The sequence below is a fragment of the Leuresthes tenuis genome, unplaced genomic scaffold (assembly GCF_036924035.1).
Source record: "Leuresthes tenuis unplaced genomic scaffold, fLeuTen1.0.hap1 SCAF_4, whole genome shotgun sequence".
NCBI classification, from domain to species: domain Eukaryota; kingdom Metazoa; phylum Chordata; class Actinopteri; order Atheriniformes; family Atherinopsidae; genus Leuresthes; species Leuresthes tenuis.
The window spans coordinates 33,477,414-33,492,428 of NW_027325358.1; the positions used below are offsets into that span (position 1 = coordinate 33,477,414).

General features: G+C 40.3%; 1 protein-coding gene across 3 annotated transcripts in view; it reads right to left on the reverse strand.

Annotated features, from left to right (window-relative positions):
* Positions 1-15,015, reverse strand: part of slc43a1b (solute carrier family 43 member 1b) — a 30,457-nt gene extending 15,442 nt beyond the window's left edge. For all 3 annotated transcript variants that reach the window (XM_072383540.1, XM_072383539.1, XM_072383541.1), the window contains exons 1-5: positions 14,795-15,015; positions 12,799-12,957; positions 7,642-7,825; positions 2,657-2,712; positions 2,122-2,198 (exon numbers count right to left, since the gene is read on the reverse strand). In XM_072383540.1, coding sequence (XP_072239641.1) covers positions 2,122-2,198; positions 2,657-2,712; positions 7,642-7,825; positions 12,799-12,952 — 471 coding nt within the window. In that variant the 5' untranslated portion in view covers positions 12,953-12,957; positions 14,795-15,015. The remainder of the gene's footprint in view (positions 1-2,121; positions 2,199-2,656; positions 2,713-7,641; positions 7,826-12,798; positions 12,958-14,794) is intronic.

A 15,015-nucleotide genomic window follows, 5' to 3' on the forward strand; every position in this document is an offset into this window, starting at 1 on the left:
GCACTTGGGATCCTATCTGGCGTTGATCTATTGTTCTTGTGCTCAGGGCCTGCTCTTAAGCTGCTCTTATTAATGGCTCTGTGCTTTCTTTTAGACAAGCCTTTTTTTATCCACTGACAGGACTTCTCTATATCAGCCACTTCTTTAATCTGTAGATGGTACATGCCATGAATAATAACCTGAATAGTGGCTCTGACGCTCCCTGGGCTTCGGCCTCCTTCCTTCCATTTAGTGTACAATCTCATAGTGCTGAACCTGGGGTGAAACCCTTTGTGAGGAGCTTTCTTGTCTTGTTATCAGTGGTTTCTATCACCTCCTTTGGCCAGGTTATTATGCCAGCGGGGTATCTGATGGGGTATCTGTATGTGTTGATTGCGCTGACTTTGTTCTGACCATTCAACTTCCTTTTCAGGACCTGCCTTACTCTTTGAAGGTACATGGTTGTGGCTGAAATCCATGTATCCTCGTCATGGTTGCTATTATCTTGTGGGATCCCAAGGTATTTGTAGCTGTCCTCAATGTATCCTGTGGTACCCTCTAGTAGTTAAACTTCTTTTGTCATGATGACTTTGCCTCTCTTTGGTATCATTCAGCTGCATGTAACTTGTCCAAATGACATCCCGATGTCCTTGCTGTATAGCCTAGTGAGGTGTATCAGGGAGTTGATGTCTTGCTCAGACAGTAAGTGTGTATCATGGCAGGGCCTGGTGCAGTCCAGCTCTTGATACTTGAGACTCTTTCTTGGTTGTGTCCCACTGTGATGGTCACTGGTTTCTGTTTTGGGACATTACTGTGGTCAACTCTCAGATCCACTAGCCATGGATCATTACTGTTATGCATATGTGATGCTTCTCTTTCTCAAATGCTCTTCCAGTATTGTATAAGATTTTGGATTCAGCTTCTCTAGTGTACCTTCTTAGGGTGTGAGTCATTGTTTGTCATCTTCAGTGCCTCATGTGTTTGTATTTCTTTGGAAGTTTCATCTTCATTGCACCTTACTGAAGCTCTAATAGCTGGCTAAACTCCATCAGTATTTTTGCCTTGATATGTGTACACACACACACACATATACTGCATAAATATTTAAGCTTCTTGAGATCTCCTTGATACAATTTTGTTTCATAATACGATATGTTAGGCCAGTTTATCACCCAGTTTTATGCTATGGTGGCATGCTATTCAAGCTCAATCAGGTTGGATGTGCAGTGTCAGTCCATCTTCACTTGAGGTCTGTCCAGAGATGTTCTTCTGGGTTCATGTCTAGAATCTGGAGACGAAACCTAATGTGGAAAAGTGAACACCACATCCTGCTGTTGGGCTGAATATTAAGGTTGGCTTACAATCAAACAGTGTGGAGTCATCATGAACATAATTCTTAGGAAACAGTTAAAGGTCAACCAATCTAATATTGTATATCTCATCAACAGAAGAATGGAAAAACTTTATATTTGTAACAGTCGTTTATATCACCCAGAGGATGAATCCTGACTAAGGTAATCCTTCTGCTTTTCCCTAAACACACTGGAAGGCTGGTTTTTAATGTTCTATTTGTATTTTATCTCCCTGATGGACTGGCATATATATTACACATATATGAATTAAATTACCACTCATGAATACATCTTTCATTCAATATACAACACGAGCAAAATTTGTCATTGTTATGGCAGCATGTCACTTTGAGGTGAATTATATCAGTCCATTGCGATTATGTTTTAGCAGCTGTAGCACATTTTGAACCAAAAGTTAACTGATGTGCTAAGATTTGTATGTGCTGCTGTGTTCAGTCTTTTACAACTGTGGGTTTGTATTGAGATAAATGTTACAACAGTGTAAATAAAGAACAACGACAAAAAAAACCAAATAAAGCATCAATCATCTTGTAAAGCTAGGATTTGGAATACCCAAAAAATGAGCTGAAAAGTGTTCTGAAGCTCAGAGGAACCGCTACATTGAGTGATAGTTCTCTCTGGTTGGATCTGAAACTTTAGTATTGCATATGGTAATTTTATCCATAGTTCATTTGAGATAAAGAAAAAAATAAAAATTGTTGGATCACCATTATTACTGTAGGTTGTAAAACACAAAGTGTGTGTGTGCGTGTGTGAGTCGGACTCTCACAGTGAGTGAGGTGAAGGTCAGGCAGATTCCTCCAAAGCCATTGAAGGAGACAGCAAAGAAGATGAGGACGGATAACGCTAACAGATTAAATGAAAAATACTATTAGCAATGAAACAGCTATCAGCTTTTAGCTATGAAAGGCAAATAGCTTTTTTGTACAATGTACATAGCCAAATGAGAAAAGGTTTGTCATATAAACTGAACTATGTCGCTTTATCATAAATCAAGGGTATTAAGTGTAGGATTGATATCTTTTTTTCCAGGTCACATTAATTTACCAGAAGGAATAGTTTTACAAAGTGTTTCATCATTTCACTGCTCACTTATTTTCTCATTTTAAAGCCTCATCAAAATATATAAATTGTGATGAAGTCTTACAATGAAGTACGATACTAAAACACTATCATACAGCAACTGATTAATATGAAGGGTAACAAACTACAAATATACCACAGCTTTGTATGTCAATGGAGACATGTTGCTAAATTGGATTCATGCAAGTAAGGATAATTCAGACTTTAATGTGTTGTCTCACCTCCAGGGTCATATGCAGCAGCAGCCATCATTGCACAGGAAGCTGCAAAGCATGAACTGAAACACACAGAGACACATGACATCTGGGACATCTGGGAGTGGGGTGTGAGTCCAAAAAAAAAAGAAAATTCCAACGGAACTACAGTTGTACTACTAGTTCGGACAATTGTGTAAAAAAAAAAAGCAAGTCAGACTTTTAGGCTGGGTTTTATGTACATTATTCTAATGTACATACGTTTTCTTTTCTCATCAATGTCATTTAATTTCTTCATATAAAAACAAATATTGAAACACATTCCATTAAAAGTTGGGAAGTTAGTACTACTTTGTAACGATAACATTCCATCTCATAAAGGTCAAAATACAATCTCTTATTGATAATACCAGGCAATGAGGATTTCGGCTGTTATTTTTTTTCCCTTTCTTCCTGTAAATATGACTCAGGCCGAAAAAAAAAGTTTTTACAGCTTTTTAACCCTGTCGATGTAATCGTTTACATACATTCCTGTGTACTGTGCCTGTTATCAGAGAATTCCACTTAGACCATACGGAACATAAGGGTTTAAGTATGTGAACAACAAACCTTGTGACAATAAAGCAGGTTAGTATTTGATTTGTGTTAAGATGATGGTAGAAACAGAAGCTACGGCACTGTGGATGATAACTCAAGTACGTGGGATATCTTCTCACATTTACCCCACACTGCCAACCCCCCACCGTCACCTCCATATTGTATCTTACATCTGTGGAATGTTAATTTCTGAGGACATGTAAAATCATTGCTCCAAATAGAATATGCAAGGCAGCCATCAATAATCGCACAAACCCATAATTAAAAGCGATATAATCCCAGCCTTAAGCTGTACAACATTAAGGTGTTGATGTATTTTTTTTTTATTTCAAAATTCTTCATGTTCTCTGTTAGGGACAGGTCAGGACTACAGACAGGCCAGTCCAGTGTCTGTACCCTCATGTTCCACAGTAATGCCCTTGTTATGTGTTTAGAGAGTGGTTACATACTATCTTGTTGAAAATTGTATGGACATCTCTGGAAAAGATGCACTCTTGAAGGCAGAATAAGCTGAACAGCCATAACATTATGACCACCAAGTATTGAGTTGGTCCTCGTTATACCTTCAAATGTCCCCACAATGGTGTGTAAAAGGAACACTCAAGGGTGTCCTGGAATGTCTGGTACCAGGTTGTTAGTAGTTGATCCTTTGGGCCCTGCACGTTGTGGGATCTTTAGGATTTGGCTAGCTTCTCACGGTTGCCATCAGATTGATGTCTGGGGGATTTGAAGACATCAGAGTATTTGCTGTGTTTATTTGGGCCCCATCCAATGGGCCCACTGTTATCCTGCTTGGGTAGACTGCGACTTTAGGAGAGTGTTGTTGCAATGTGGGGGATTTGACTGGTCTGAAAAAAATGCGTAGGTTGGTGTTAAGTGTCAAAGGAGCATTCATGTTAATGCCAAGATGAAAATTTTCCCAGCAGATGTTGTGTTATAACAAAATGACCAGTATTATTCACTTCAATGCTTTTATTTTATGTAAAGCACTTTGAATTGTTTGTACATGAAATGTCCTATACAAATAAATTTGACTTTGACTTCACCTGTCAGTGGTTTTAATGTTGTTGTTTAATGTGCTGATCAGTAGATGCTGCTTTAAAATCTCTATTAGCTTTTCTGCTTTAACGCTGACATAATAAAAGTATAAATTAATTTAGTCAAGGGCACTGATACAACACCATAACATCACATAGTCTAAAAGTCAGGCTATGTGATGTTATGAGATTGTATCAGTTGTTAATGACAGTCTGGATAGTCCTTTTTTCTCTTTGGTCTGGAGCATATGGGGCCCATTGCTTCCAAAAATGTTCTTAAATACTGATTTGTTTAATAGTCCATCTTAGATGCCTCAAAGTCCTGAGAAATCTACACTGCCTCCAAACAAGGTTAACATAAGGTTTTATTTTTGTATTGTGAAATTAAGTAGCATTTGTGAATTTAACCCTGTATTACTATACAGATTAAATAAAAAAATGGCACTTGATTTCACTGTATTTACTATGTACTTGACAAAGGGTATGTATATCTTCAAAAGCACACATAATCTCCTTTCTACAATACATGTGGAAAATTACATTCTTTTTGGGTACATACAACTATATTCATATGTGCTTGACAAAGGTAATACATAGTAATCCCTTGTCCATATGGTTCTATCAGCTATTGATTATTGACAGTTCTTGGTGCAGTGCCATCTGAGGAGTTAGAGATCATGGGTTGCCCACTTACATTCACGCACTGGATTTCTTCCAGTTTCCTTGAATCTTTTCATGTCTTTTTTGAGGAAATTTTTTTTCAAACAGTTCAATGATTTTCTCACGCATTTATTGACAAACTGGAGATCCTCCGCTTTGGGAGAGGGCTATGGGCCAGAGCCACAGTCTCCAGAGCCACAGTCTCCTGAGCCAACGCCACAGTCCCCGGCATGCAGCCTCCAGCGCCACAGCCTCCAGCGGGAGCCCAGCCGGGATCGCCTCTTCCAGGCCCTGCTCCAGAGGGGGCCCAGCCGGGATCGCCTCCTCTTTGCGAGATGCCTGGCTGCCCGCCAGACCGGCTGCAGGTTCCAAGTCGCTGGTTCCAGCCTTCTCGTTGCCGGAGCTGGTGCCAGACCATCTCCAGCTCCAACCTAACGCCTGAAGCGGTAAGAGTTTTTTTTTTTTTGGTGGGGACTCTTGTTTTTTTGGTTTTTTTTGGTCCCTCCTTTTGAGCTTCCTACTCCCACCCAGTTTAGGGATGTCTGGAATCCATCCCTTGAGTCATGTTTTGCATTTTTGTCATGTTTTTTGTTTTATGGTTCTGTCTATATGGTTCTGTCTAGTCTTTAGTTTAGCTCAGGAGGAAGAGCAGTTGCCCATCAATTGGAAGGTGGTTCGACTTAATTACACCTTAGACGTCACTACTTATCAAACACACACACACACTAGGTCTTGGGGGGTGGTTGCACTGAGTGGCATCTGGTGGGCGGGGCTCTTTGGGTATGTAGGCTGCCCAGAGGGCCGCGCTCCCAGTTCTACAAGGTTGGCTGCCCCTCAATTTTAATCGCTCACTATTAGAAAATATTGAAGAGCCAGAAGGGTGAGGGGAGGGGTCTTCTCACACCTCCGCTTCCTGGTTACTCCTCGGGGTGGGAGGGGCCAGGAGGATTAATGAATTATTCTGCTGGTTCGGGGTCTGTGGTGGCTGGGCGGCTGCTGGCCCCCCCTGGTGTGCCCGCTGCTACACCCCAGCGGAGTTGAGGGAGGGAGGACGTGTGGATGTGTGGATGTATGGATGTATGGGACGTGCAAGTGTGTGTGGTGATGATTGGGCCTGGGTCTGGGATTTACTGTCGCCTGGCCTGCTTGTGCTTCTCCCGATGCGGGGGCGGCGTTGCCTCTCCCCGCTGCTCGCGACTTCATCCACCTGTGGGCACGTCTTGACTCCCAGGGCACTTGGCCAGGGGCGCTGGGGCAGGTGCTGACCCACTGTGTGGCTGTCTGGGGCGCTTGGCCCTCTCGGGTATTGGGTGGGGCCTCTGCCAGGGGGTTTGGGGGCGCTCGGGCTCCTGGGGTCCGGGTCCGGTGCACGGCCCATGTCTGGGCGGCTGGGGCCTGGCGGGGTCGGTGGGCTGTTGCCCCTGGCTCCCGGGGGGCCTCTGCCCTATGCTTATGGGGGCTCTGTCCGGGGGCTCTCTTTCCTCTGCAGTCTTCTGGGTGGATGCATGGTTGATGTATTAGCATGTCGTCTCAGGTCATCTATATCCACAGTTGTGTTGTATGCGATTACTGCTACTTGTGCTTGTTTTTGTTTGTTTGTGTGTTTGTTTTTTCTCTGCTTGTCTGCTTTCAGGTGCTCCTGGAGGCGCTAAGGCTGGATTCCCAAGAGAGACCATGGATTGTTGTCTGTTTTGTTTTCTACAGGTGTAGCAGCTGGTTGTCTGGTTTTTGTTTCTATTTTTGTTCTTTTTCCTCTTCTTTCCTCTTCTTCTTTCCTTGTCCCCAGGTCCGGTTCAGCTCTATTACATGTTATATATTGTAAACAGAAATAAATAAATGGGCATCAAGGGGAGCTTTACATTTATAAAACTTCCCTTGGCAAAGCAAATCTGTTTGGCATAAAAGGAAGGTGGTTCGACTCTGGCTACATGTTGAAGCGTCCTTGGGCAAGACACTGAACCCCACGTTGCCTACCTATGTATCCTATGTATATGAATGTGTGTATGAATGGTTAGAAAGCACATAGTTATGTGTATGTTATGTGACTTAAGATGTGCTGTAGGAATGTGAATGTGTTAGAAGCACTTTGAGTGGTCAGTTAGATTAGAAAAGCACTATACAAGTGCAGTCCGTTTACCTTTTTCCTCAGTTTCCTCTGGTCTGGTCATCAGCTGCACTCACTAATCAGCCTCCTCTGTATTTCTCCAGTTTGTTCATGCTCATCCTCACCGTCATTCATGTTTGAATCAGGTTTGTCCTTGACCTTCAAAGTTCATGTCAGGTTTTTTCATAGTCATAGTCAGGTTTTTGTTTGTTCCAAAAGTTTTGTTTTGTCAGTTTAGGTTTTTGTATCCCGGCTTTGCCGCGTTTTTTTTTTACAGCTCTTTGGATTAAATCAAGTTTTTATTTTTTATTATTAATTAATTTTTTATTATTTTATTATAAATCTGCATTCGGGTCCTCCCTCCTCACCTCCACTCCACACGGCGTGACAAAAGTCACAAATACTGTAAAAGGCAGATGGCTCTGCCTTCTGAATTTGACCACAGTTCCTCTTCAAAAGCACACATAATCTCCTGCCTTCAATACATATGGGAAATTACATTCTTGCTAAGTACAGTTTTTAAAAAATCAATTATCAATGAATGATAATAAGCACAACAGTGAAGCAATCTTATTCACATGTAAAGCTAATCATAAATGGATGATGACTTATACCTGCCTATGAGTCTTAGTGGGCGTGGCCCATATCTGTCCATCAAGATCCCCAGGGGAAATGTGGCTGCACTCAAGAGGAACGAGCCGATGGTGAAGCCAAGATTTAATATCTCTTCCTGCTCCACACAACTTCGCCAACCACTGCTTTTAATGGAAGTCCCATTTGTGTCAGTAGTCTCGGTTTCTGAATCATATCAGAGGAAACAATCCAGGATTATAACAGTGGAAGCAAACACAGAAAAACAAAACCTAATCAAATGGAATGCAATTCGTGATGACATTTTGAGTGTGACTGCAGTTTCAGGATATGTATATCTCAACATGTGCACTGGGTATAAGATGTGCTGGTTGTAACTGGTTCTGAAAATTAAAACTTTACACTGTGGGAGTGGTAATGATTCTTATACTATACTTTGGTCTCCCAAAGACTGCTGTGTCCTTAAATGCAAATGTGTGTGAATGGATTAAACACATTTGGATCTGCCCTTTATGCTTTGATCTGTATAGGAAAGTGGGATTGTGAGTAAATATCAAAATCCACTGATTCTCGAGAGTCGGGACAAAACATGTCCCTAATAGACAAGTCTTATTCATATAAAAAAAAAGGAAATTAATGATGATTGACATACTCACAAAGTTGGATCTAAAGTAATTGTGAATACTGATGGTTTTTTTTAGCATAGATAATTACTTTTTGTGGGAGATACTTGTTTTAATTTATAACCAGTGGTTAGACGGCCCATGTTATTTCTCTTGTCCTCAGCAAGAGGTCACAGTATTCACCAGCCCCAAAAAACTTTTAAAACCTCTACAATTGTGAAAACATATAGGATAAGGGTTATAAATGTATAAAACAATGCATGCCATGAACATCTAAAAATATTTTCCATAGAAATCTGCCTATCAAAGTTGTGTCCTCTGTTTCCATCAACTCCGTCAGATTTTTTCATAAACCTCATTAAATCAGGCAATAGCGTGGTCAGCTATATCCCTGAAGACTCCTTCTCATTCTCCTGGCTGTGGTGAATGCATCAATACCATACATGGTTGACATTTTTTGATATTTTAGATGAAAATATGATGTCAATTTTCCAATGGTAACAGCTGGACCGTGTCAACACCATCTCTTCATCATGATACTTTTTATTAAACCATAGTGGATTCAATTAAAGTATTTTATTGAGATTATGGAGACAGCTAGCAATAGCCAAAAAACTAGCCAGCTAGCTGTTTTTTGCAGAAGGGAAAAACATGCCATTTCGTCAACTCCGTTAGGGTCAACTCCGTCATGACAGAGTTGACATGTAAGCTGTCAGAGTTGACAAATCCACCAATAACCGCTTAATGTGCTAATATTATACTATTTTCAAACATAGTAAGGGTAATGGCTGTGTCTTATCTCCCACTACTTCCACTGGACATTGATTTTGTCTGCACAAGCCAGTGTGTAGATGTTTGCAACATCTGGTTGTAGGAACACACTCTGCACATTTAAAATTTTATCAGTCAATCATGTTAATTAAATTGACATCTGATTCCAAAGTAATATTCAAATAAAATTTTCATGATTTTTGTATTAAAGGAAAGCCTCGCAGTTGACATAGAATTGGTGCAGACGAGGGGAATCCGACTATTTACCTATCGGCCGGATCCGGAGCTGCTCGGACATATAGCACATATTATTGGGTCGGAACCTTGGCCTATCCATGGTCTTGGTTCTTTCCTCAGGTCCAATTCAAAGTTGGTACTGAGGGCCTCATTCCAATTGAAAGTCGTAACGAAGTTTCTGTCAGTGAACCTGCGGAAGAATGTCCAGGATCTCGAACGCCGAGGGTCTTTTCTGTGCTGTCCATTGCTGTTGGCGCGCAGGCAGGGGTCCCCGTGCAGTCGTTGTGGTCGTTTGGCCCGTAAATCACAGATCCTGTGAGGCTGCAGCCGCCGGACCCCGTCTTGCTCTCCTTCGGGACTTCCATGCAGGGTCTTCCGAGGCGTCACACCTTAGTCCAGGGTGTTTAACGATAAGAGAGTGGATGGGCCTTGTGGGCCATGCTTTATCCTACTTTATCCTACAGCTTACAACCAAAACCAAAGAGCTGGTGGTGGACTTCAGAAGATCTAAAACTCCATACCAGTTAGTCTGCATTGATGGAGGGGAGATAGAGACTTTTCAGACCTGCAAATGCCTGGGGGTGGTGCTGGATAATAAACTGGAGTGGTCTGCCAACATAGAAGCAATGTACAGGAGGGGCCAGAGCCGTCTCTTATTCCTGAGACTTATTCCTTCAATGTCTGCAGTGATTTCATATGCATGTTTTATCACACCATCATTGAGAGTGTACTGTTCTATGCTGTTGTCTGTTGGGGGAGTTGCACTACAGACAAAAACTGTAGGCGCCTGGACAAATTGGTAAAAAAGGCCAGTTCTGTTGTAGACAGAAGACTAGACCCTCTCAGTGCTATGGTGGAGCAACGGATGAGGAGGAAATATATTCTGTTTTAGATAATAATAGACATCCTCTCCACAGCATCCTGGCAGGTCAGAGGAGCAGCTGCAGTGAGAAGCGCATCTCACTGCGCTGCAGGACTGAAAGGTTCAGGACGTCCTTTGTCCCCACAGCCATAAGGCTTTTTAATAGTGACTTCTGACATTTTCTTCTCAAATTTATTTATTTCGTCATTGATTATCATTATTATCATTATTATTGTTGTTGTTTTTGTCTAGTATGCAATCATTGTAAATATTTATAATTTTTTGAGCTACTCGACTAATTTGAATTTCCCCCACTGGGGGATGAATAAAGTATTTTTCTATTATATTTTTCTATTCTATTTCTATCCATCGTCCGGACACTTAGTCTTGATCTGGTCAGCTGGGGCAGTGAGGTGCATGGGACCTCAACTCTGCAAGGTACCGATGGCGTAATATGGTAATAATATCTCCAAGGTACTTGGAGGAGAGCCATTGCATTTGTCTGTAGTGGCCTCTGCTCGCTCTTCCTCTTACTAAATCAAATATCACTGCGGCCTATGTGCCTTCCACTTGCTCTTCTTTTGACTGTGAGCAGTGTCAGATCCCAAGTTCGGCCTTGGGATCTTAGGCCAGTCGCCTTTCGTTAAGCGTATCAATATCTACTGGATGATGAAGTGGGTAAAGATGGTGGCCCACAAACAACGAGAGTCTTTAAAAACCTCGGAACTAGATTCAGCCGGACATCTACTTCGGTGGCTTTGTACGGTACTCTGAGGGGGCTGTATCCCCCTCAGGGGTCATCCAGGGTAGCTTTGTGGTCCGCCACTGCCTCTGCCCAGCTTGATGTGTCCTTGGAGTACAGGTTGCTTGAGGATATCTTTTGCCCAGGCTCTGAATGTCAAAGCTAAGATATTCAGTTAAACGCAGGTAAATGGCGGGAGTAACATGGCTCGCTTAAAATAGTGTATTTACAGTTAAAATAAGTGCAATATTTCCCTCAAACATAGAGTCTGATGAAAATTAATCAGAATCCATGTTTTTGCTAGCTCCTCCTATTTATAATATTCAGAACCTGCCACTTAAAGAGACTTATGAGTCAAGAAAAACCAAGGGACTGAGAAAACCACACTTCACTGAGTCGTTTAGCCTCTAAATAGCCTTTGTTACAACACGATCAAAGCACCTGTACCTGTTGCTGGCGTATTAAGTGTCAAGTAGTAGTACAAAGCAGCAAGTAATCATCTCTTAAAAAATGTTTGCTGGTGAGAAAAGGCTTTACCTTTAAAGAGTGTTTTTCCATTGCAGCGATTAAGGTTTATTCCATGATTACTGCATCATTGAATACAACACAACATTTTACAGTCCCATAATGCACAAAATTTGAAAAAGTATACACAATATTTATTCAAGTGAGAGTACATATGTTTCTTTTTTATCTGTAATAAAAACTTTTGATCAAAGTAGAGGCACTGATTCAACAACTTTGCTCAAAAAAGTGAAAAAGTACAGGGTCTGTAATATACTGCAAGAATCAAAGTAAAAGGGGGAAAAGCCTTTAAATGACAATTCTACCAGTTATTTCAATCTTGATCCTGACATCTTAGTATAATTATCACTCCATTTTTAAGGATTGTTTTGTGGTTGCTTTTTGTTCTTGACAGAAAAGTGGGAAATCGTAAAGCTGTATGCTATCCCACTTTTCTGTACCTCAACCTACGCTATCCCACTTTTCTGGACCTCAAACTGCTCAAAGATGCTTCAATCTGTATAAATGTGGCACCTGCTTAACCAGTTGAACTATTTGGCAATATTTGCGGTTGAATATAAGCAAGAACAATATGATGAAAATAATAAACACTGAAAACACATTCACAAAGAAAAGCTCCAAAAGCTATGACTTCTTATGCTGAATCTGCGGTGTCTGCCCTTATGTCTATTACGTTTTCATCCATGTCCCTTGTTACAGGCTCTTCATATTGTGGACAATACTTACATCTTGTTATGCTGTTGTGTAAGATCATCATTTTTATATATTATTGTCCAATCCATCTTAGTTTCTATCAATCTTGTTGAACAAGCACATGGTGATGCAAATGTTACAGTTATCAGTGATTCCCATCCAATACATTAAAACCAAAGTAATGGTCTGTTGAAAATGTAAGTAAAAAGTAGAAAATACAGATGGTTTTTTTTAAATGTCATACGTAAAAGAAATAGTAAATGACTGGAGTACAGTGACAAAGTAGTTGTCACTTAATTTAATATATGATGTATGTACAGTTGTGATGCCACTGTGCTGACAGACTCTTTCTACAGACAGAAAAGCTATATTCTCCTGCAGAAACACTGAAAATATTGTGGTAGTTCCAACAAGAGTGGGTGTCACCAGGACCACATTTTGTCTTAATAAACACAAAGATTTAGCATATTCTGTAGGTGGTATGTGATCAGTCCTGTTTTTTGTCATAGTGATTTTGGACAAACCATCAAACTTCCTAAAATTTAGACCATACATGTAGCATGGATTGGTGTGGATCTGAATCTTATGTTATGTTAATGTTCTGGTAGAGGATCCACTCTCCACCTCATTAGGAACGCTGTTGAAATTGAAAACATCTCACACACATTTTGCTGTTTGCAGTGTATGCTATACATGACAAACAGAGAATGAGAAACAGTGGTTTTACCCATGCAAAGGTGAGAGTAGAAGCCTTCGTTCTTCAGCATGATGAGCAGTGAGCCCCAGCCCAGTAGAACTGCAGAGAAGAACAAGTTCTCCATGACGGCCGTGACAGCCATCCACCACCTTCTCCTGTAAGCCTGGGCCAAGCTAGGAGCCATTACAGCTGGGGATATGAGGAACACATCAGCACACCAGACAGCACAAAATGCTAATGTCAGTAATCTAACGTTTAACGAGAGAGAGTTCTTCTTTTATGTTGATTTATGATTCAAATCATATTGTATCTGTAACCCTTAAATCCCTCTGCAGTTCATACATTTTCAGGACATCTACTGTTCTTTCAACTCTGTAGACATATAGAGCTTTAATAGAACTTGCTCAGCCAAACAAAACTGCGGCTGTGTTTGATTTTTTTTAACTGCTCACAATGAAGCAAGTCAGCCATTTTGTAGTGCTGTTCAAAATTTTAACTATAAGTTTCCATCTTCTTTATAGTGCATGTCATTTTAGACCATGAAACTATAGAGCTATAGCACTAACAGAGAATGCCAATGCAAATGTCTGCAGCTGGTTTTAGTGATTAACTTATCCCCGTGCCCAATAATTCCTTACGATCTCAACATTGTGGCTAGTCTCGTCTTCTGCATGAGCTGCAGAATTTGAGAAATTATGATTAGAATTCATTCTAATATTGGATTTGAAGTTCTGTAAACAACACACATGATTGGGATACTTTATTGTTGCTCGCCTCTGAAATATTTGTTTTTGTTTTGTTCTGACATATTTCATTACTTTTTGTTGGGTAAAAATTATTTCATAGTTAGAATACTGAAGCATTATTGAATAGTTACAGCTGCAGTCAGTGCTTGTGTAGTTGAATACAATATAACTAAAAACAGTTATGAGTATGCACTCATTTGTGCTGACCATAACTTCAAATTTGGTGTGTATATATCCTTAAAATGTTTATCTATGCCACACAGAACTGTGAACATCCAGTGTATGAAGTATCATTGCAATCTACTATCATCTACTATCATCAATGCTATCTCAATCACCCAGAGATTCCTCTTTAAAGTGAACACCACATTTTTAATAAGTGAGCAAGCTGAACTTATATTTAACACTTAAATGTCTTGTAAACATATTATCCTTATCTAGTGTCAATAAAGATTATTTTTGAAGAATTAGAACACCTGTCAAATTTGTCCATTAAATTAAAAATTTTTAAACCTGTTCATTTTAACACCTGTCCTTATAGCTGTGTCCCCTGTTCTTGAGCTGCCATGATTAGAACCACTTTGCACTTCAGCACTGATGTGTTCACTTATTTTTAATAATCAAGATACTCTTCTTTAATCTTTCTGACCAGCCAGCCAATCACATTATTGTGAAGAAGAGTATCTCTTTCCTGTTGTTTTATGGAAAACAGTGTCACCAAACAACATATTCTAAGAATTAAATGAGATTCAGATTCAGAAAACTTTATTTATTCCTGAGGGGCAAGTGTGGACTACTAAAGACTACTTTGATTCGTATTTGTTCCTACTTTTACTTCTTTGCATTTCACTTTATGTTTAATGAGGAGGTGCCTAAATATACTCCCTTATGAGGCCATGAACACAGACGCACATAAATTTAAATGAAAGCAGAAAAAAAGATGGCATTCTATCAGTCCTCTCATATCACTCACTTGATACACCACCTTACGGGAATGCTCAATTAACCTTAACTGATGTTACCTTACCTCTTTGGGTATCTTTATGCCTATATAGTTCCAATCACCATCATGTGCAAATTTTTCCCAATACTCTTCAGATCTTCTTGTGAGTGAGACTCTTGAGAGTGCCCATTCTTTCTTGGGTATGAAAGATGCCACTCAAGCTCATCTTGAAAGCTCCATGGTAAGACCAACTGACAGCATATCTAGAAACACAACTTCAGTTTGCCTACATGTGGCAAAATTAGAGGGAAAAGCTTAAATCCTTAAAATGACTTACTTTATCAGAGGCTTTCCACCAGAGAGCAATGACTGCATATAGAGAAGATTCAGCACTGTCTTCACTGCTGTCTTTGCTTTCCAACAGGAAAAAGTTGGATTCTGCTTTATACTTTACTGTTTCTTTTATTATCAGTCTTTGTATTGCAGTTTGCGAGTACAGAGGTCCTTCCTTCTTTGTGAGAGCTGTATTTACTGGTACATGAGCACTCACATTGACTA